The sequence below is a fragment of the Patiria miniata genome, unplaced genomic scaffold (genome assembly GCF_015706575.1).
Source record: "Patiria miniata isolate m_02_andy unplaced genomic scaffold, ASM1570657v1 HiC_scaffold_3, whole genome shotgun sequence".
Lineage (NCBI taxonomy): Eukaryota > Metazoa > Echinodermata > Asteroidea > Valvatida > Asterinidae > Patiria > Patiria miniata.
In genome coordinates, this window is record NW_024037069.1 from 37,372,687 (window position 1) to 37,397,090 (window position 24,404).

General features: G+C 40.7%; 1 protein-coding gene across 1 annotated transcript; it reads right to left on the minus strand.

The window, feature by feature from the left end:
* Positions 1 to 4,148: 4,148 nt before the first annotated feature.
* LOC119737319 (eukaryotic translation initiation factor 3 subunit B-like) lies at positions 4,149 to 24,347 on the minus strand. The gene is made up of 16 exons (XM_038211580.1): positions 24,154 to 24,347; positions 22,784 to 22,976; positions 21,956 to 22,075; positions 21,131 to 21,188; positions 20,834 to 20,962; positions 19,941 to 20,098; positions 18,112 to 18,243; positions 17,485 to 17,598; positions 15,406 to 15,619; positions 13,998 to 14,193; positions 13,607 to 13,685; positions 11,823 to 11,961; positions 9,809 to 9,934; positions 8,202 to 8,279; positions 6,505 to 6,613; positions 4,149 to 5,168 (listed from the first exon to the last, which is right to left on the minus strand). The coding sequence occupies exons 1-16, from the start codon at positions 24,320 to 24,322 to the stop codon at positions 5,062 to 5,064; spliced, it is 2,121 nt and encodes a 706-aa protein (XP_038067508.1). The 5' UTR covers positions 24,323 to 24,347; the 3' UTR covers positions 4,149 to 5,061.
* Between the last annotated feature and the right edge of the window lie 57 nt (positions 24,348 to 24,404).

Below are 24,404 nucleotides of genomic sequence, written 5' to 3' on the forward strand. Positions count from 1 at the left end.
CAATGACTTCGCGTCTCTTATTCTTTTCTTTTTTCCCTTTTCCTCTTTCTGTTTTGTTTTGCTTGTCCGGGGGGGGGGGGGGCAATCCCCCCAATCAATATTAGAACGTCCTCTTTTGGTTTAGTTACTTAAATAAAAATGAATTTATTATTATTATTTTTTTTTGGGGGGGGGGGGGGGAAATCTGCCAGTGAGTCGACCCAACGCTGTCTTGCAGAACATTGAAGGACTCGTCGGCGTCTTTATTTACCCTTTTTTCCCCACCACCACCCCGGGCCTTTACCCAATATTCGGATACGCTAACTTTGGTAAATTTTATGTACATTGACCATCGTAACTCTATGCATTGTCTAATGTCCAAAGCCTTTTAAGGGTTGCATGTTAGGCCAAAAAAAAAATAAGTCGGTCTCTGGTCAGCGCGCGCGTCGATTTTAAGCATGCGCGTCGATTTTTTTTTCCAAAATGTTCCGCGGTAGCTCCAACAGCGCCCTCTATTTCCGCACCTCCTCAATTTTTTTTTACAAAAGAGCACCAAGGAATGGGAAATTGCACCAAGGCAAATGATCGAAAGCACCAAGGCAAATTATGGAGGCCACCAATATACATGAGGACACCAAAAAAGCAAAATAGTACCCACCTTGTCTGTACAATCCAAGCTGAAGAAAAAAAAAAAAGGGGGAAAAAAAAAAGCCGCGTGGCCGCGTCAATTTCGGAACTTTGGTCTGACCAGAGACCGAATATTTTTTTTTTGGCCTTATAGACCATTTTCATGTTGCGGCCATCATGATTTTTTTATGATGACTGGAAGGAAAAATAGTCTGATTCCTTTTTTTGCGCAAAATACATTATCAATCAGTGCTGTTATTGGATACAGGAAATATGACTGAAATGGTGGCAGCATGATAAATTGCGCACCAGATGCAATTCTGATGAGAGAGGGGCAGAAACCAGTCTTATTCACCCGTGAGAACTGAATTTGTTTCGGAGTTCGGACTGTAAATACATCTGAATACATGTACGTACTTGCTAATTGCTATAACTACAGGTGGGCCGATCGTGTTCGTTCATTCGGTATAAAACTAAACAAACTGCACCGACAACATCTTTGACGTAGAGCGCCCCCTAGCGTCGAATGATGTGTTCCAGACCAAAAAGCTTCAAGTAGTACAACGATCCCAATGCTCAATGAGTCACAAGTCTCGTCCATGAAAATGCCATTCTAACTGTTACGAGCCATTCCCAATTGTTAATTCTGCCCCTACTTTCACTTTGACTTATCGATTGACAAATGATTTAACTTAATTAATTATTGTGACCAAAGAGCTATATTAAATACTTTCATTCTAGAAACACAAACAAACGTTGGTCTATACCGTGCAGTCGAGCCGATGAGCTGCCCTCTTTTGAATTGCCGCCCATATTTTCAAGCTGGAGACTTTCTGAAGACATCCGGTGACGAGAAACTCCACTCTTTTGCCGAATGCTAGCGATGATCACTACCAATGCATAAACCTAATACAATGTATCTGATTTTGATCGATACACCACGCGGCGATATTATGCAACAATAGTGTGCAACAGAGACATAATATAGGCCTACGCCCGATTTTGTGACACCAAACGTCCACGTTATTGTTCAGTTAGCATATGTTACTTACGTTATGATTTTCATTCAGAAGTTTGTTTGTGTTGTAAAGTGGTCTCTGAAGTCCAAACCACAACTTGCACAGATATCAATCAAGTTTAATCCTGAATCTTTATAATAGGCTTATCTCTAGAGTGTTTTATGAAAGGCATATCTCTGGTATGACTGTTAATCACAAGGTTGCCGCCCTAAAGCATACACGAAGCTGTTAATGCTATGTCGACCTCGGATTTCTGTTTGCGAATACTTTTAATACCAAAGGTAAATCCGCAGAACCGGAAAGTTTCCACAATTATTTAAACTTTGATTTGATTTGATGTGTGGGACGAGTATTTTTTTTCCAAAGCAAACGTAGGCCTACTTGAAAAATTATTCCCTCAAAACACGCGAAATCGAACACTTCCATGACAATACTGTTATTTTTACACCCGTTACACATGCCCCTTGTTTTCAAGAGTCGCCGGCGCCGGCCAGTAAATCGGTCCAAAATTGCCTACGCCGGCCAAATCACGATTTGCATGCCCTCGGTATTTGAGCATATTGTGGGCAATGAACTCGGAGGGTTTGTGAAAAATATGGGTGGAAGCCGTGCACAGCCTGTGAGCTTGTAGGTGCAATTTGGATTAAATTGGGGTCCTAAGGGCACACTATTTTGCAATGGAGTGTAGGCATCGTTTTTCAAAATGGCGACGAGCTTCAGGACTACTTTAAGGGGTGATCATCTTCGGTTGGCAATTTCTCCTAAAAGTCATCAGTTCACCCCGGAGAGCATACTCTTGCTAACCCGCGGGTCGTACTCCTGCCGTTCGGGCGCTCACGTCCCGATGGATGGTCTGGTGCCACCTCATCCTGGGTCGCCCGCCCGCCCTCTTTCCCCACGGTCCTGGCGGTATCCACCAGTACCTGAGACCTTGGATTGCAAGCTTGGAGGGTGGGAACCTTGATGCATGGCCAAGCCTGTTCAGTCGTCTGCAGATTGTGCCGGACAGTGGACACTAAAGACTGCTTCGACTGGGCTCCGACATCTTCGTTTGGTACGAAGTCCTCAGCTCATCAGCGCTCCACGTTCACCCCCCCCCCCCCCGAGCATACTCTTGCTAACCCGCGGGTCGTACTCCTGCCGTTCGGGCGCTCATGTCCCGATGGATGGTCTGGTGTCACCCCATCCTGGGTCGCCCGCCCTCTTTCCCCACGGTCCTGGCGGTATCCACCAGTACCACAGACCTTGGATTGCAAGCCCGGAGGGTGGGAACCTTGATGCACGGCCAAGCCTGCCGGACAGTGGACACTAAAGGCTGCTTCGACTGGGCTCCGACATCTTCGTTTGGTACAAAGTCCTCAGCTCATCAGCGCTCTACGTTACGCGTGATGCCCAAGATGATCGTGCAAAGTCGAAAGCATCCATTTTTAGATTTCAAGTGCCAAGAAGCGACCCAGGTCGACCAAAATACACTTTGGTTGTGACAAGATAACTGTCATCTGTATTCATAACGTCCCATTGATTAGCCTCTGGTCATCTGAATGACTTGACTGGAACTGGAAGGCGATTTATTTTTCTGGGCTAAATAGCGCCCTCTTTAGTTTATAACTTAAGTCCATCGGCCGTTCGCTCGTACCCCACCCGCCCTGCAAACAGGGGTACGAGCGAACATCGGCCGGTCAAAATGAGTTGGGGACTTGGTATATGCCATGTGAAGTAAGATTCAAGTGAAGCCATCTGATCATCTGTTTGTTACGCCCCTGAAATAGACCATCGGTCCCAACTTTAGCTGGGACTGTCCCAACTTAACGGTAAAGGACGCCATTTGCAAAAAAAAAAGAAAACAGGATTTTGCTGATTGAAGGAACAACAATAAATCTGAAGTGGGCTATTAAAAAACTAATTCGAAATTTCAGATGTTATATATCAGACTTTTGGAGAAAAGTGAAGACGCATCTTTATTTTCTTGACACAAAGCACAGGTACCTATTGACAGCGCTAGGAAATGATGGCAAGCCCTCATTTCTCGAAAATGACAGCAAGCTAGGCTGTTTCCATGGGCGTCGCGAGGGGGGGGGGGGCAAGGGGGGCACTTGCCCCCCCTGGAAAGGCAAAAAAAAAAAAAAAAGGAAGAAAAAGAAAAGAAAAAAAAAAGAAAAGAAAAAGAGGCGCGAAGAAAAAGTGGTGTAAATTTAATGAGTTGGGGGGGGGGGCAAAATGTCCCTGCCCCCCTCTAAAACTGATAGATCGAGAATGTGTTGAGAAATACAAGCATTTTTTGGCCAAAATTGTTTTGCCCCCCTCTAGAAAAAATCCTGGCGACGCCCATGGCTGTTTCATGGCGTTTTGACAGTTTCATTTTTGAATTTATTGCAAATGGTGACCAATACCTTCGAGTATTCCAGTTGAAACACTTAAACTAGGACCATCCCAACTGAAGTTGGGCCAATGGTCTAGTTTGGGTGTGACAATCTCATGCCGAGCTGATTTGAAAAAAAACCCAAATACTCAAACTCTCGCAAGTCTTCTATCTCTACTGAGCACATTTTAATGGTGGCCTGCATAACCGAAAAGGAGAAGGGTACATTCCATAAAACCACATGACAAGGATTAAATCAACTACCACTGTGTGTACTTCGAGCATCAAAACGGAAATTTGGGTACTACATGTATTGCCAAACCAGTTAAAACTAGGGCCATTGTTTTGAAAAGCTGTACATTTTAAATTGTTCATGTTTAGCATTTGATAAAGACTACACCATACAAAGTAAAAATCCAAACTTGCGTGGAAACCAACTTACAGTTTTTGGCTCAAAGCAGGAAGTTCAATTTTGGTTTTAAACTTTAGCTAGTGGATGAGGAAGTCAAAGATAAGTAAGAAATTGTTTAAATAGTGAGTTACTAATTCTAGTAGCTAAAGGAAAACGTGTCCTTAAAAATAAGGGAAAAACGAAAATATAAGCAGACGTTGTAGTTAAGCAAGTAGATTATAATACTAAGATCACTCAATTTGCCAAAAAAAAAAATTATTGTAACAGTTTTGAATTGTGAGGCTCAGTTAAAAAATTAAGGTACTTTCAAAAATGTGGGTAGCAAAAAAAATTGCTGAAACAAATTGTTGCCGATTTAAAACTGCACACTCTCAGATGATGTAAACCGGCACAAAATATTATTCAAATATGACTTTCAATTTAATTGAACACAAAAGTTGAAATTATAAAATACGACAGAGGTAAAGAATCTGTCAGCTCGCAAACTGGGAGCTGAAAATGGTCAAAACAAAGTTGGATATGTTTACTGATGCCACAAAAATTCAAAACAAGATGGTATCCGTGTACTGCCAACGTTGTGGCTGACTCAGACAGTCCTTTAGTGGATGTTGGCCTGTTGGTTTGGCCACCAGGGGGGAACGAGGGCGCGTTAGTCGGCCTGGAGATTACTCGCCCTCAAATTCGTTAACTTCGATGATTTCTTCACCAACAAAGAATTCGATAACTTCTTCCTCTTCTTCCTCGCCAGCGTACATGCAGTCAGTATCCACACCTGAATCATCAAAGAACAAACACAAAGTCGATTACAAAGGTCACAAGACCTAATGTAAGTTTTCTTCAAAAACTTGTAAACCTTTCAATCAAGGCTGAGAGATGATTTTTCGAAGATGTGGGCCAACATTTGTTTGATCATATCTTAGATCTGAGGTTGTTACAAGTACAAACAAAAGTGATCACAAATGTGGCGTCACAAATTCACGTTGGTGTTCTCATTTGTGACCTACTGAGGCAAAATGAGGAATGTCCCCCAAAACCTTATTTTGAGTAATGGACGTCTGAAGTCGGATATACTATACAAATCATGTCGAAATTGATATTAATTGTTTTGTATTTTAGAGGAGCCAAGGTATCCAAGATTCACACTATTCATTATTATTGGGGAAAAAATACCCACAAAAGCAGAAAAACTGAAGAATGTTTTTCACTGCCGTTGGCAGCGCAATGCGCGTCTTTTTTTCAGAGTCATTTTCTCGAAATGAGGTTAGCGAAACTTGGAAGGACACTGTTCATGTTCCTGCGTCCTATCTTTGGAATAAATTTAGCTACAGAAATAAATTTGGTATCATATTTCAGCACCAAAAGTTGCCAGAGTTTTGGATATTTTGCAGTTGTAAATTTTTTTTCTTTAGTGATTTGTTGTGTCAGTACATGGCAGTAAGCCAATGAGCAAACTTTTCTCACAAATGTTTTGGGTTCACAATTTGAATGGAAAACCCCTAAACTGAACACTGTCTTTCTGAAATGACATCACAGCAACAGCATCCTCAGTTGTCTGGAAAAGCATGGAAAATTTTGAATATTTAAAGAAGTGCACTTTTCAATAAAGTTAACCAAACTGGGATGTCAACTAGTTTTCATACATTTAACCAGCTTTGTCGGATGAAGTGTATACACGTAAAGGTTTAGTGGTATTCCAAACGGATAACAGATAAACACGCAGGGAGCGAGGCCGGAAATATCTGTCAGCGACCCGCTCACAGCGAGCGAGGCCGGAAAATTCAGGGTGTGCTACCCGCAGATGACGACCTGAACCCGTCTGACATCCAGGTTCGTGAAAAATAATCCCGCACCTGGGTCCGGTCAATGTAAAAATAACCCCAGCACGAAACTGGTTAAGAAGAGAAGAAAGTTGCACAAAACGTGTTCCTAAGAAAAATTCATCTCATGGACCCTGCCAATAAGGCTGTGTCTGAATTGCTATGGCTATGGATTACACATCATGCCTATTGCTATAGCTGAATCCGCATCCCATAGACATGTGTGCTCTTCCCAGCCACAGCCAAGCTATTCAGACGTAGCCATAGTCTCCTCCTGACTGTCTCTCTTACCGTCTCGCAGCTCCATGCGCAACTGCCTCTCCTCTTCATATTGCTCCTGCAGCCTTTGACGGAACGAATTGAACTCATCCAGCATCTGCTGTCGCTTCTCAATCAGCTCCTGAAAATGTAAAAATAAAACGCCAAGGGGATGAACCTTTGTTCACAGGAACGGAGTGCCCATCTCTCTTTCGAAGTGATTGGGCCAGACTCGAGTCCATGAAATGCTGCTGGGGGGGGGGGGGGGGGGGGGGGGGGTCGCCACACTCCTCCACAGCAAGTCTGTTACCTTCCCAGCATTGAATAATGCTGGTACCCATTTAACACCTGGGTTGGGAGGAGTAATTGAGGTAAGGTGCCTTACACAAGTACAAGTATGAGTATAAGGCGATTTTGTTCTTGTCACTAGGAGTACATTCTCATGAGTACCAAAAAATGTACTTGAGTATGAGTACTACAACGCTTTGGGGATAGATAGCACAGGAGTCCCAAATGGGAAGAATGGAACAATCACACGTCATTACAACTCAATCACAAGTTATCACAAGTTATCACACATCATCACAAGTCGTTACAAATCAATCACAAGTCGTCATACATCAATTACAAGTCATTACAAGTCATCACAACTCAATCATAAGTTATCACACGTCAATCACACGTCATCACAAGTCATTACAACTCAATCACAAGTTTCACCCGTCAATCACAAGTCATCACAAGTCGTTACAGATCAATCACAAGTCATTGCAAATCAATCATAAGTCATAACTAATTAATCCCAAGTCATCAATCATATGTCCTTATAAATCAATCACAAGTTGTCGTAAGTCATCACAAGTCAATCACAAATCATTCTGTCTCTAGCCAAAATGACAAGCTATTTAAATGAAATGCGGAGAAGGCATCCCTTTCCCTTTGTTCAAGCTCATCCCCCGTTATTTGTGACCAGACTTGTGATTTGACTTGTGACGGAATCAATTGCAACTCTGGCTTGAGACACATAAACCAGTGCCCTTGCTTACTGTAGGCCCCATTGAAATTCTCGAGGAAAAACTGAAAGGCTGTGCTTCCTTCAACCACTATGATTTTCAAAAATGACCGCAGATCTCAAATTTCAGAATGTAAGCGGCATGCTAGTTAGTAAAGTACAACCTCAATGAGCTCCGTGTACAAGTACCCCCTCAACGGTACGAAAGGGAGAGTTGGGGGGGACCACTGGGAGAGACAATCGAACGCATTGTCGATCGCTGACGTTCACGCAAAGACGATATGGCTTTGTGCACATTCAGAGAGAATTAGACGTGCCTACTACGCGCCATACTTGCACCAACCAGTGCGTACGCACATGCGGTGTGTCTCCCCCCCCCCAATGGAGCTCTCAAAAGTGGTCAAAAAGCGCCCTCTCTTGTCAGATTAGACTAAAGCAGTAGATTTGCAATGCCGTTTTCTTCTTCATCAGAAAATGGAAGGATGTGTTCACAGACATGCAACTGGGAATTTAGAAAAAACGAGGAAACCCCAAACCACACAAGACTTTGTACAGTATTTTTCAATTTGTAATGGCATTCATGAGAAGTTACAAAAACGAGGAAATCAGCGGATCCGAGGAAAAGTTGCATGCCTGTGTTCAGTGGTGTCCGATTATAGGGTTGGTGGGTTGAGTGCCCTCATGATGAGGGTGACTCAATCAGAGCTCCATATCTCACCTTGGACGCCTTGGAGTGGCTCATTCGGTCCTTCAGTTCAAACTGCTTGCTGTAGGTCTTCATGTTCTTCTTGAGGTCCTGTCAGAAAAAAAAAAAGACAAAGAAAAGAATTAATATTTTCTCTTTTCCCAGACTGAATTTGAAGTTTTTTTTTAAAAATATGGACAACTTTGAGAGAAATTTATACACTGGATTGCTGTTGTTCATGTTCATCAAGAACCATGACATCAAATGTGAGCTGTTCTGTCAAAAGCAGACGCTTCTGGGCAGAGGTTGAAATTGAGATAGGGCCCAAAAAACGCTGTGGGGGTGATTTTTATCGATTTTCAAATTTTTGCATATTTGTAATCCTGAACATGTCTAAAATATATTATAGAAGTTTGAAACCCTAATTTGAACTCTATATATACTATTTTTGATGATTTTGATAAGGTATATCAGTTAAAGAAAAACTGTTTTGTGACGTTTGTGGCCATTTTCTCCGTTTTGTACTTTTAGACACAATGAACTTCAGAATAGCATAACTCTGCCCAGGAATGACCGGTTTCAAAAATTAAACCACCTATTAAAAGGAAAAAGAACGTATGTTAACAATATGTAACAATATCATTTTTGACCTTATGCCCAGAAAAGTCTGATTTTGACAGAACAGGTCACAAATTTGGACAATACATGGTTTCCATCACAATGATGTTTGCAATGTCTACAAATTTTGAGTACACCTGTGTATAAGGTAGCCATTTAGTGTCCATGTTTTGGATGAAAGATGTGTTAACTTCCTAAGTCTACCTTCAGCTGTCTAACATAGGTTTTCCCGACTATTTGAAAAGGTTTATCATTCGAATTCATCGTTTCTAATATTCAAATTCGTCCATCAACATCGATGAAGTGCACTTCCAATAATCAATTTCGTCTTTTGTCTGACAATTTCAAATTCAGTTCACGCAAATTCGAACAAAGAGCACAAGTTTTCATCCCGGAGTATTCGATTTTAATCTCTTCTACGCTAAACCATGTTATTCAGAAATCAGATTCGTCTAATTGATTTATATAAGTCAAATTTGATTTTTGAATGCTGCCTTTCAGCAACAGCTTAGACGAATTTGATCTGTAATGACGAGTATTCTCGACCCTGTGAAGAAAGAGTGTGATCAAATTTTAAAACTGAATGGTAAATGACTAAATTAATTTTTTAGACGAAATTGATATTCGAGTTGGTGAATTTCAATGAAAAATCTTTTAAAATAGCCAGGAAAACCTATACAAGGGAACCACAAAACAAAAACGTGCCATCGGGACACCAAATCCTGCTTTTTCATAGTGGAACATGGGAAAATGTTGATAAGAATTTTTATATTTTTCAGTGCTGCATACCGCTCCAGCAAACATTACCGAACGGAAAATCATTTACAGACATGGACAAATATTCACATTGTCTGCGTAAATGCTATGCATTGCAGGACTTTGACGGCAAAATGGAAAATCAAAAATCCTTGAGATGGGCTGGGCAAATAGTAAATATCAATTACTTGTGATGTACATATCGTCAACTTTTTCAGTGCAACTTTGTTTCCTGAACAGATACCGTTTAGCTCTGGTTTTTTTACCTTGAGGTGCTTGTCGGTAAGCAGCGACGCTGGGCGAGGGCGCCAGAGTAGCTGGCAGAACCGATCGCGGTTGCACTTCTGCAGCAGTCGACCCTGGAAACTCCAGACCCAGTAGGCATTATCAACCTGTCATCCAAACAACAAAGCACGAACGGAATAAACACGGCAACTAGGGCGTAATCGATTTGAATAGTTTAATATTGGAAACTTCAGAAATACATTCGAATGAATGTTTACATATTCAATAGGGCATGTAAGTCTCACCAGTGCACGTTCACTTTTTATGAGATCGTCTTCGTACCAAACACTGACTGGTCTAGTCACAGACCCCATGTTTGAATTTACCCAATTGTTATCTACATGGTCAGTTGAACGGAGGTTGAGGTCAACAATTTTACTTTTATAAGACATCAATTCACAATATTTTAAATATTTCGTAAATTGAAATGCTTTCTTTTCTTTTGAAGTACCGATTTATTGCACTTGATTGGATGGGCCCAGTCAGGACACAAAATGAACGAAAAAAAATAGGACGTTACACACGTTGTATATCCGATACGGTGGGCGTGCTGTATTCTCATAAAATCACAGGTTTTGGAGGTCAACTTACACGTTATATATTACCAGGATGAAACAGGGTCAACAATAACAACTAAAGTAATAGTGACCGACGACCCATAATGTCCAGGTTTGTCCGTCACCATTACTCTAGTCGTTATTGTTGCTATAACATGGCTTCTCTTTTTATTATGAACAACTGTTTGTAGCACACAATTTTGCAACATGTCAAATTATCTAACACAATTCAGGTGGAAAGCTTTCAATCAAGTTACCGGTTTATGTATACAATTTTGCCTGATGTTTTCACTTGAAAAAAAAAACAATGTACAGGCTTTTCCTAACTTAGAATATGCTCCGGGCATCCAGCATTTGTTCACAGAGAAAACGGTGATCATTTTAGTGAGAGAAAAAAAACATAACACGAAAACAAAAAGACGGGAAACCGACTATGTAGGGTACTGTGGTTGAATGGTTACGGTGTTCGACTCGCGTGCCGTGGTACATGGTTCGAATCCGACAGGGAACATGGTGCTTGTGCTCTTGGGCAAGGCACTCTACTACGATTGCCTCTCTCCACCCAGGAGTATAAATGGGTACCTGTGAAGGTAGACACCAGAATGCGCAGATCTCGAGCTGCTGCAGGGTCTCATTCCTGATGAACAGGGATAATAATTGTGATGCGCATTTGAACATATTCATATGGAACGTGCACAATACAAATACATAAATTATTAACGTATTATGTTTAACATACTTATGTTTAAAGGGAATATACAACATTTGCAAACATCGAAAAATAAAACTACCAAGTTTTTACGAAATACCTTGCTAGGATGTTGGTTAATGACAGTCTCAAGCATCTTGTAAAATTATGGCACCTGGTGTGAAGTCATTTTCAAGAAAATGGTATTTTTGTATACATTTCCAACGGTGTTCGGCCGACCGGCGTTGGAAAAACCTAACTATTTTTCAACTACTGCTCCAAATTGACCATTTTTTCAGTCCAAATTTTGTTTGCTATTGGTTACATGTTCATGAACGGGTGCAGGCCAGCTAGACTGGTTCCATTGCCTTACAATTTTCCATCATCTATAAATTGCTCCATTTTATCTTTTGTGGAGTCAGGGAACCAGACTACTTGAACATTTTTGTTTTTCTTGGTTTTTTCAACCTTTTCGAACACAAAACTTCAAAAATGTCAGTGTAACAATATTTGATCTATTATACTAACCCCTAAAATAGTTCATTTCTGAAAATTACAGCAAAAGCCAATGATGTACATTCCCTTTAACATACAAAATGAATTGGGAGGATTTGAATGTGCAACCTCCTGAATCTCAGTTGAAAGAGCACCTGAACAGCATACCAGCGGTCAGGGGTTCACATTCCACTCTTGGTCAATTTTTGTCTTAAAAACTTTATACTGAGGGGAAAAAAAGGAAAGTGCAGTGACCTTATGACTCCACCAGCTGACCCCCGTGATGACGTAGCGTCCGGTTGGGTCCCACTCCAAGTCAGTGGCCATGAAATGCTCCGTCTGATTCATGCTGGTCATGTCACCGGCGTCGATGAACTCGAAGGTTCCATTCATACTGGGGGGGGGGGGGGGGGGGGGAAGGGGAGGAAAATGAAATGAACAGATTGATACAAACTTATTATCATTAAAGGTAGAGTCATCATTTGTGGATTTGTTTTGTTTGAAGCAACAAAAGTACTCAAAATCTAAAGAAGGGTGCTAGACAACTAATCCGATGAAGTTTCAGCTTAGTGAATGCTGTACATTCCGAGAAAACAATATTCTAGGATCTTGATTTCAATTCAAAAGAGTCATGTTTTGAATTGCGCCTGAAATCAGCGTCCGGGACACGTTCTCATTCAGCTGATTGCAGCAGCGCGACGTCACGCACTGAACCGACGAATTATGCAACTGCGCGCGTGTGTGCATCGTGTCAATGCTTGTGTGCTGGAATTTACTACCTTACGGAGACATGAACACAATAGGGAACAAAAGATTGTATACGTCTCCAGAAGAACATTTCTATAGATGAATACGTCTCCACAAGAATTTCACGAAATAGATATATGGATTTTACTCAAAAACTAGGAATTTCGAAGGTAGATTGATCTGTCGCAAATGGAAGAGTTTTTAGAAAAGGGATATTTAGTCCAAATTTCAGCCCAGGAAATTAATTCTGGTTAAAATAAGAGCATTTTGAAACTTCAATTTCACACTCGAAAACTTTACTACACGAGAACAAAGAAAAGTCTCCACAGGAATACAAATTCCAGAATGGGTGTGCACGTATTGAAGGCTCCGCCAAATTAAAACCGAACTACTAACGGACATTTCCAAAAAATGCGTCTTTAGACGCATTATTAACACATCTTTGGAATTGACCTTTTATTGTTTTCTACAAAATGACAGCATGCCAGAAAGAATAATTTCACAGGGAGTTTAGTGCCATTACCACCTTTAAACCAAGCATGCCTTTCAACAATAATTTTGTCAGTTACTTTTTGGACAGCTGCAAATGATATACTCTAACTTTCATTATCAAAGTAATATGAACTTTGTGTGTAACCATGACCTGTGCAGTAATAAAACGCACAGCGTCTGTAGCGCTCCGTTCAAACCAACTTGAAATTTACAGAGGATTTTGAAGATAAAAATGGATAAATTAGGTAAATTTTAATACAGGCCTTTTCCAAAATTCTAACCCATGTGTCATTCTATAAGTGTAGGGTCCAATGTGTGACATTTTTTTCCTGTCCCTTTTACCTTGGTACTTTGTAATTTGTCATTCAAGTATCATTATTGGAATGACTTCAAGTTATTTTTTTATTTGTTGGGTAGGTAGTTTGCTATTCATAATCACTCTTGGAGGATGACTGCATTAAGGAGTGCATCAGAATTATAAAATCACAGATGTCAGATGTACCAGGGACAGAAAAAAAAGTGGACCCCAAATTAGAAGCTGAGAAAATGCTGGGGGTGGGGGGGAGGGAGGTGTTTCCAACTCTGGTGAAAGATAAGGCTGCCCAAGGAAATATCACGTAAATTGAACTTTATTTCAAAAACCTTTTGAAAAAATGAACTTAACCCAAATAATATCTGTATTTGGCGTAAAATTTGATTAAGTTAACGATAAGTAATGTTTTTATAGGGTCAACAACAACAGTTCAGGAGGCGAGAAACAATTGATAAGTGTCTAATGTGACCATTGTCAGAAATTCTACCTGCGTAGTCCAGCCAGAACAACAAATTGTCCAGTCGGAGCCCAGAAGATACAATTCGCTTGTTTTCTCTCGAGAGTCTCTGCAAAAAGAAGGATAAAACATAGCAAATGTGTCAAGAACTGAGTAACTTCTGGAATACTTCTTGAAACATTCGTTCTTGAATCATTACTCTCAGCTGGCTTAATAATTGGGCTAAGTTAAGTGTCTAACCCAAGACTAAGAGCAATAGCCGGCCAACATAGGACTGGTTAAGACAGACGGATGAGTCCGTGGTATTGAAACCCGCCCCTGAGGCCAAAACCGGCAGCAAAGCTTCGTTTTCGACCACCTTCCCCCCCTCCCCTCCACCCCTGAATTCTACTTCCACAGCCTCAGCTACGTGGTGACTTACTGACTAGCTCCACTTTGCCCTTCTCGTGGATTTTGTAGAAGCTGGCGGAGATTCGCGGCGCCTCGCCGTGCAGACAGCAGAAGCGAGAGCCCGTGGGCTCCCAGGCAAAGGCCGTGATGGTCTCCTTGAGCTCCACCTGGTCAACGGGGATCTGCTTCTCTCTGATGCGGAACAGCTCAAAATTCCAAATCGACACCTGCGAGGGTGGGATAATAGATTAATCAATTAGGCCAAGCCTGTTTTTGTTTTTGTTTTGTATTTTTGTTCATGCACCAAGTGTCGAGAAAATTGAGAAAATGTGTCAAGTTCATTTCTTGAAAAACTTTTTCTGAGAACATGGCATCAGATTTATTACACTGGTTTTTTTTCAGCCAACATTACAACTCAAAATGTTTTCCTCCCCAGTTTCATAAAATTAGCTAATTAATTATGCAAATTTGATAATTATTTAAATATTTACACATTTCCTTACATTTTTATAGCCAGTTTTTGAAGACTTGTTTGGCATTTGATTATAAGCGTGGTTTTTAACCAATGTTTTCTCTCGATACGCAACAGATTTCTCAAATAACTAATTTTCATAATTACAAAGTATGTAGTTGTAAATGTAGTTGTATTTGAGAGAACAAAAGCACATTTCAACCTTTTATATAAAATAGTGGTATATACTCAGGAAATATTGGCATGATTTTTGGGACTCGCACTATAGCTCCATATCTTTCACTATAAACAACTAACTGCAATTATTACAGTTTTTACATATTTAATTAGCTATATGAATAATGCACACAAACGTGGTTACAAAATATAGCTTAATTGATGAGTTTGATGAGCTTGGATTGAGCAAAGATTCATTAAAACGATACGTAATCCAATAAATGTTATCAATAAGCTCCTAGTCCCTGTTGGCTAGGAACCATCCTCAATCCTGCAAAATCCTCCAATTGCCACCATGCGAAAAATTGGATTCAGCCTCAATCCTCCAAAATCATCCGTTATTTCTTGCATTTTGTTCAGTGGAGGGGTGACCATTGCCTCAATCCTTCAAAATCCTCCAACAATCACTGTTGATGGGTTGAGGCAGTGCCGATGACATTCAGAAGCAGTGCGTATGATATCGAGCATAATGCGGGGCTCAATTATGCATGGCTGAACATAAACAACGCTGGGTACAGCCTACTAACTCGACACTAACTCCTCCAAAGTCAAGTGACACTTTTTCGCCATTCAGCCTCAATCCTCCAAAATCTTGGAGAATTTTGGAGGATTGTGGAAGGTCAGGGTTAATCTTTCTTTATTTGTGCAAAATTTGCACACTGCAAGACAAATCATTCCAATTGGTAAAAGTCCTTTTTTTCGGAGACAGCAATCTTTGACGGATGGAAGGTTCAACCATTCTGACGTTCACCTTTTTGTTCTTGTTGGTGTAGCGGTCCACCTTGACGCCCAAGTAATCACCCTGTTTCTGCCAGTGGATCTTGCAGTCGGCGACGTTGTAGAGCGTCTTAGCGCGGAGCTCTTTACGAGACGGGATCTCCACCAGGGTGACCCTGGCTGGACTCTCGTTGACCTCCGGTACCCAGTAGGCCAGAATGTTATCGGCAGGGGACCAGCCAAAATCCCTGCCAAAATAAAACAAACAACCATAAGGCATTTAAAATTTTTGTGATGAAATAATTTTCAACTGCTACCACACCTGCAGACCTGCTTTTACTCTTTCAAGGCATACAGGGTGAGTAAAATAAACTGAAACTCAAATGTCGGGACTATTGTTTTATTAAAGTTTCAAAATCTAGGATATGAAAGCCCAATTCATAAGCTTTCTTTTAGTACAAGAATCATTCAAATCACTTATGTACTTTTCAAGTTACGGAATTTTAAACACAACCACCGTTTTAAAGTTCTGTCCACGGATCACAAAAAAGTTCAGTGTTCTTTCAGCAAAACGAAAAGAAATCACATAGGGATGTGTGTGAATTCTTTTCGTCTTGCTGAAAGAACGTACACCTTTTTCGTGATCTGCGGACAGAACCTTAAAACGATGGTTGTGTTTAAAATTCTGTAACTTGAAAAGTACATGAGTGATTTGAATGATTCTTGTACTAAAAGAAAGCTGATGAATGGGGCTTTCATATCCTAGATTTTGGGAGTGCTACATGCAGAACTTCAATAAAACAATAGTCCCAACATTTGGATTTCATTTTCTTTTACTCACCCTGTACAGGATCATTTGGTAAACACTCAAAAACGAAACTGCCAAAATATTAAGAAAAAGCCCACTTGATTGTAAATAAATTAAAGTATGTAACATCCTGTGAAATCGTTAAGCCTGGTATGCTGTCATTCTCAACAAAAAAAGAGGAATTTGAATCGGTAGTAATGATTATTAGGACCTAGCCGTTACTGTGAACAAACAGTTTTCTCAAATACTGCACCCGTTAAACAATCGCAAGCCAGCTGCTGACTTCATGCATATGCACAGCCAGCACTTGGGCACACCCTGTGACCTATGGGTTCTATGCATGATGGTTGAACAAGTTCAGTGACCCCCCCCCCCCCCCCCCCGATGTCTGCTATAAATTAACAGCCCTTAAATCAGTCCATTTCATGAAATTACAACAAATGCAAATAATCCTATATATGCATTTAACCCATTCGTCCCTAGACTGCGCCCAACCACCCTGCATGTTACTCTCTGGAAATATTGAATTTGGGACTGGTTTGAGAAAAAACCTTACCGAATTCCAGCGATTCACAATGCAGTGCGCCACCAATAGTTTGCCACGGCGAGTTCATTTTTCCCAGTGCATTGTGGGAGATGGTCGACAAATTTGCAGGGCGGACATTTGAAACTGTTCGTTTTTCCGGTCAGTAGTTTCGTAAGCATATGATTCAAGTATATTTATATTTGCACTTTCCTTTTCTTTGTATCAATATGGTGATTTTTGGTAAGGCGGCAGAACGCTATGCCCCTATCTATAACATAATAGCTCAAGTTGTCTACTGACACTCATTCAAATGGGCCATATTTTGTCGACCGTAAACTTGAAAAGTTGACTCTCTGTGGCAAACTCTTGGTGACGCACTGCATTGTGAATCGCCTGAATTTTCCAACACATGCACTTTTGTATTTATATTTTATAATCATGATATTGTGATATATTTTTCTTTGGATCCTAGAAAATATATTTATAAACATGTTGGCACTTGAGTTATACCTACACGAAAATATAATATAGATATTATGTGGTTTAAAAAAATATTGAACTGTTCCTATTAAGGAACAAGATTTGTAAAAATAGATCTTTTACTCAAAACTATCTCTGGTGACTTGTTATTCATTTCAGTGGGTTAGGTTGTTCAATTCTTTATTTTTCTTTCTTTCACGCATTATAGAAATAATTTTTGACATGGACTGAACTATGACTTTGGCCTGTTTTTTTTTTCCCCCAGAGTGACCTGTCATTATCTCCTCTCCCCTTCCTACCTGATCTCGGTAATCTTCATACTCTTTTTTTCCATCAGGCCAAAGGACGGTGTCTCGTAGATGCTCAGCGTATCCTGGGACTGCTTGGCAAAATACTTGCCATCGTGATTCCACCTGAAATGACAGAAAGACAGGTTGGTCAAGCCAAAAGCTTTTTGGCTATAATACATATTTGTGCGGCGTTCTGGCAAACTGAGACAGAACTGGGCAGAGGTCGAAATGAAAGGTTTACATGTGTTAGGGAAGAGAATAAAATTCCCCTTATAATACTGTTTGTTGCACTTCAATTGGAAATTTCGTTGACAAATTATGGCTGTTTAAAATTCGCACAGGAGCACAGGATTCATGATCGTGAGGTTGTGGGTTCGAGCCCCGCCGTGGCCATGCGTGTTGTGCCCTTGAGTAAGGCGCTTTACCTCAATTACCCCTCCCAACCCAGGTGTTCAATGGGTACCGGCATTATTCAATGCTGGGAAGGTAACAGACTCCCTGTGGAGGTGTGGCGATCCCCCCCACAGCAGCATATGAGTCTGGCCTAATCGCTAACGAAAGAGAGATGGGCACTCCGTTCCTGTGAACACAGGTTTGTCCCCTTTACCTTTTTTTGGTTGGGCATTCCTGACTTACTTGAATATCGGCCAGTGTGCAGCGCTCTCGCAATGAAAACCTCTCTTCTTCTTGCCCGTCTGTACGTCCCATATGATAATGGCTTGGGGATCATCTCTCACGTCAATGAGGGGGCTAAACGTCACCAGATACCTAAGGGCAAAAACATTTCCAAGAAGCCATGCATATCTCATGCTTACATCAAACAGTAATCAAAGGACAAAATAAAAGCTTAGAAGCCCTTAATAGTTACAATTTGTCGTGACAGACTTTTAAAGATGGACAAATGTTTCTCACAAGCGTTACTTTGAATGAATTCTTTCAGTTCCTAGAGTGAATACCATGATAGTAATTTAGAGGGAGGTCAATCTACTTGCTACTTATACAAACAACATACTTTACACCTTTAATTCCTTAGTTATTTTGACAAGGAATTAGTTGGTCTGGGATAACCACCCCCCTCCCACTGTTGAGCGACAGCTTAAAAATACTGCAAGTAAAACTTGCGCGATCCCCCTGGCACGCTGGCAGTTTGTATCCAGGCAGTTAGTAAGGACAATTTTCAGTGTACCTAACTAAAGTGGAATCACTATACATGTAGCAGACCAGTAAATAAACTTCCATAGACCCCAATGGTAAATGCTCCCACTTCAAAAATTCGGGAAAAATACTCACAACTCTCCAAGGTGTTCGAGACACACATCAAATTAAAGCTTATTTCATCATCTTTCATTTTCTTTTCAATTTTTGGGGGGTCAACTGAAATTTCCATCTGAAGATGATCACCCCTGAAAATAGTCCTGAAGCCCATCGCCATTTTGAAAAACGATGCCTACACTCCATTGCAAAGTAGGGCGCTTTTAGGGTCCAAATTACATCAAAATTACACAGAACTGCAAGCTCCCAGTCCTGTGCACGGTTTCCACCCATATTTTTTACAAACCCTCAAGTTCATGGCCCACAACATGCTCAAATACCGAAGATTTTGAGGGCATGCAAATCGTGATTTGGCCGGCGCAGGCAATTTCGGACCGATTTACTGGTCTGCACCCTACAGTCCACAATTGTGAAGCTATAAAGGGGCCTTTTACTTACAAAACAATACCCGCCATGACACTTGAGAAACAAAGTGACATAAATCATGGGCTTCCTAGGACCAAGGCCTGTAGAGCAACCATGGAGGTCATGACCTGTTGCCGGAGTCTAATCACTTTACCAGATACCATGAACAATAACCACAGATCAAGTTTGGTTGAGATTGATGAGTGAACTTACAGTTAACCTAACCAAAATGGAATAAACACACACACATACATATACACAGACACACAGAAGGAATACGCTATCTCAATATCCCCCTCCGGCTTACAGCCAGGGGGATAAAAAACTTGAACCCTAACTCCCTAGGCCTTTTTGCTAGGATGAAGCCTCAATCCTGCAAAATCCTCCAATTGGTCTCATGAAAAAAATAGCATATAGCCTCAATCCTGCACATTCCTCCATAATTTCTTGAATATGGTCCGTGGAGAGGTGACCACTGCCTCAATCCTGCAAAATCCTCTGGCTATGACTGTCAATAGGCTAAAGCAGAGGCAGTGACATCCTGGAGCAGTGCGGAGGATTTCAAGTACAATCAAGAACTAAATTTATGCATGGCTGAGCATAAACAACACAAGGTCTGGCCCAAGACCTTGACATAGTGCCTCCTCCGAAATCAGCAACGCACTTTTGCCATGTAACCTCAATCCTGCAAATTCCTCCAATTTGCAAAAAGGATTTTGGAGGATTTGGGATGGTTAGGGTTAAGGAAATTTACTGAAGGATCTCAAACAAGGTGAAAATGTTCCTACCTTTCACACGGTGAGAAATCAATCAGCTGCACACCCGGATGGGCAAACCTCTTGATTTGTTCAAACTTGGGGCCGCCCCAGAGTGCTATGCCTCGATGATGGAACGTTGAAAGATAGTTGCCCTGCGGTGACCATCTGACGTATGTCTCAGTCCATTGCTACAGAAATCAACGACACAAAATGTTGCATTCACCAAACACCCAATTAGTAATACTATCACAGTTAAAGGGTTTAAACATCAAAAACCCATTTGACCAAGTACTGTTTAAGAGTACGAAGACTGTTCTTTTACTCTACTTAACTTCAACTTCACCAACTTAATGCCTTTTCATAATTCAGACTGCAAATCTACATTTTTTCCTTCTTCAGCAATGGTCTAGTGTAAACAATTGCGTCTTGAATAATTTGCTAGTACAAGGTTCGACCTTATCTTTGTTGTTCACTAGCCAGCCGGGCTACTGGAACAGACTCTTAACTAGCCCGCGGGCATGTTCACTAGCCCGCATGTTTGTTTCTTTTATATTGTTTCATAAACAAAAATGTGCATACATGTAAAACGTGTATAGGGTTTGAAAGTTGACCCCTGGTGGTGCACAAATTGATAGGCTTGATTTCTGAATTTCATGATTTATTTCTTCCTGTCTTTTCATCTTTGCCGTGTCCCAATAATTTTTGACTCGCCAGCCGGGCTACTTAAGGAATAGTTTGACTAGGCCACCGCTGTTTTGACTAGCATTTAGCTAGCGGGCTACCGTTAATTTCGAACCCTGTAGTAGCCCTGCAATCAAGACAAGTTTTACTTTAAATTCAAGCTCCGAATAGCCTGTTATCTTTTGAATTTACTGAATCGGAAAGTGGTGGTTGAAATAAAACCAGCTTCAAACCACTTTTACCTTTCTCTCTTCAACGACAGATGCTTCTGTCGACGTGTTCATGAAGATGGCGGTCTTCTCTCCACCGTCAAAGATGACGCTGTACTGATCGTTACAGTCAGGTTCTTGCAGCCAGAACCTCAGGTTGCCCTGGTAACGAGACATGCAACAACAAAAAAATGATCAATTTACAATGGGGGAAACTGGTGAAGGTTTAAAATTCTGGAAGGAATGTGCAGCACTCTGCACTACATTGTCAGAACAGCACGGACGAATTATTAAAACACAGATTTTTTTTGATTCCATGAAATAACTTACAAAATCTTTGTATGGCTGAGGTTTCGGCGGTTCCCATTTGTCATCAATCTGAGTGTACCTTCGAAGAAAATCAAACAGACAATTTAAGAGTCCAATCAAGTACAACCATTCAAGGAAGAATGTTCTTGGAGGATTAATGAACTACATAGAAACAGAGCGTCTTGGGGATATTTAGTGAAATTGTTGGTAATTCTTCGTTCACAATGCTACAGCACCTTTCTAGATTATATCAAAAATTAAGTAAGTACGATACATATTGTGGGCAATATTTTTTTATTTATTCGATAAATTATTGGAAATCTTCTGAGGAAATGCAATAGGGTCATTCAAATAAGGCCAAAAAAAAAAGGCTCCAGTTTCTGGTCCAATTAAAAAGGTTTTTTTTCCAATGTAAGATGATGTCTCAAAACCGCCAAACTCACTAGTTTGACTGGAATCCTGCTGCTGCACAATTTTAATGTGTTTTTAGATGGGGTTACGATTGAGTTTAAGCTTTATGTGGCCTCTCTGGGTTCCCATACATTTTGCACTAAATTTAGTCGGGCACCATTTGCAGTCATCAGCTGACATTTGAAGAAAAAACAAGTAAAAATAAAAAAAAGCAAAGAACCTGCCAAAAAAAACACCCCAATAGTTTGAAGTCAATTTTAATGATACTTGCGTGGCAAATTACACAGGTCAGGTGCAACAGGGACACAAACAAAAAGTCACACTTTTGGACCAAAAATGTATGGAATGACCTAATAACAGTGAGAATTGGATTTGAAAAGTTGATTTTTTTTAGGGTACACTGGCCAAAAGGAATGTACGTTGGACGTTACTTACTTGTCGATGTCGGAGAACAGATTCACTGAAAACGTGTGCGTCTTGTCTAACCGGTACCCATTCATCTGCTTTGCAGCTTCAATTGCGTTAGCTGGTGACGAAAACTCCAGAAAAATAAACCTAATGTAAGAAAAAGAAACAACACATCGTTTATATCATTGCTCACAGACAACTAGTCACTTGCAAGTTGAATTTGGACAGCACATAAAATGCTGCATATAAAATATTTGAATGCACATGTAGGATCATTTGCATGTATCCCAAAGTAACCTAACAAATTATTATCAAATTATTATTTTCTTTTCTTTGGTGCTTCATTGTTGTTTCAGCACATCATAATACATTTGTACTAAGGCCAATGAGCAAAGTTTTCTCACAAATGTTTTCAATGAGCAAATTTTGGTTCACAATTTGAACAGAAAACCCCTAAACTGAACAGTGTCTTCCTAAAATGACATCACAGCAACATCGCCCTCATTTGTCAGGAAAAGCATAGACAATATTAAATGTTGAAAAAATGCACTTTTTAATCAACTTAACCAAAAAGGGATGTCAAATAGTTAAGTTTTTATACATTTAAGAGTAGAAAGTTGCACAAATATGTTCCCAAGGTGTGCATGGTGTTTGACTGTTTTCTTGAAAAGGTTCAAATCTACTGAGCCGAAACTTTGGCAGGCTAGGTTTTGAACATTCTTCTTTGGATTTGGAGTGTTATTATTGGAAAACGACCAAAATACACGATAAAGCAAATGATCCTCAATGCCTTTAAATTAGTAAAATGACACAATATCCCGATCTTGCCGTCTCAGGGCAGTACAACTAACTTACCCCTTAGTGACCCCATTATCATCTGGGTAATGTTCTGTGCTGATGTCGCCAAACTTGCTGAAGATTCGTCGGATGACATTCTTCAGTTTTGGCAGCCTGTCCTGGCCGACGTTGGGAATGTTATCAACCACGATGACGGAGTCGCTACCGATGGCCTTCTGGGGGCGCTGCTTCAGGATATCGCCAAGCAGTTCTGATTGGACAAACAAAAAAATATGTAAATATCCGAAAACATGCGGTAAATGATTTCACAGGATTGAATGTATCTCTGTGAATTACTCTTGCCATGTATACTGCATGACTGGGCACATTAGCCCTTGCTCCCTAGGCATTTTTGCCAGGATGCAACCTCAATCCTGCAAAATCCTCCATCCAACTGCCTCCATGTAAAAATGGCATACAGGGTCAATCCCCCCAAATCCTCGGTTATTTCTTGAATGTGGTCCTTGGAGGGGTGACCGCTGCCTCAATCCTGCAAAATCCTCCAGCAATCACTGTCAGTATGTTGAGGCAGAGTCCGCAGAGCCAGTGACATCCTGGAGCAGTGCGGAGGATTTCAAGTATAATCAAGGACTAAATTTATGCACGGCTGAGCATAAACAATACAAGGTCCGGGCCAAGACTTTGACACAGTGCATTCTCCAAAATCAGCCGCACATTTTTGCTACACTGTATATAACCTCAATCCTTCAAAATCATCCATTTTGCAAAGAGAATTTTGGAGGATTTGGGAAGGTTAGGGTTAATGTTTGGAAATATAGGGAAACAAACTTGTGAAGGTATAGGCCTAAATGTTACTGACTTTAAAACAGCCACTGCACGGCATATTTATAAGAAAGGTTCTTTTATAAGTTGTGCTGATCTGTCGGTAGCAAAATAATGAAGGAAGAACACTTAACATTTAAAGTGATTTCTTGATATCCCAGGACTCGCGCGCTTTGCTAAGCGTTACTTGCGCAGATTATGGAGGATCAAGGATACTTGACATACTTGATGTCTTGATTCAAGTTTTTCAACTTAGCCTACTTTTTCAAGTAGGGCCTACCATTTTGATATTTGGTCATGTTGATTGTTGGCAATTTTGGTTTGGTTCTCAACATCAGTTTTCAAGGATGGTACGATGAAGGGGGCATGCACAAAGGATTTAACTGGTTGATGGGCAACATTTATGGGTTAAGTAGCACACAAAATATAAATTTACTACCTTTTTAATTGTAATTTTGTACAATTATTAAATGTAAACTTTCCCACAATGCAGTGTGCAATATACATTCACTGCACACTTCCGGCAGACTGGCACACGATCGCATCCCGCGCGAAACATACGGTCCATTAAATTTAATAAAAGATTGACTTTAATGCCACTTTACCATCGTCTTTCACGTCATCTACGTAGTCCTCTGGATCACTGAAGTTGGGTTCTATTTCTTCGCCATTCTGATCCACCTCATTCGGTGCATTTTCGTGAGACCTGTCCATTTTTCGGCTCGACTGCCGATCTTTCTCCACGCTCCCCTCCGCCATTTTCGTCGTGCACATGGAGCGCAGACCGAGAAATACCCCCTAACTCAGTGATTATTTTTTAATTAGCGAGCAAACGAAAAGCAGAGGGCGCTATACA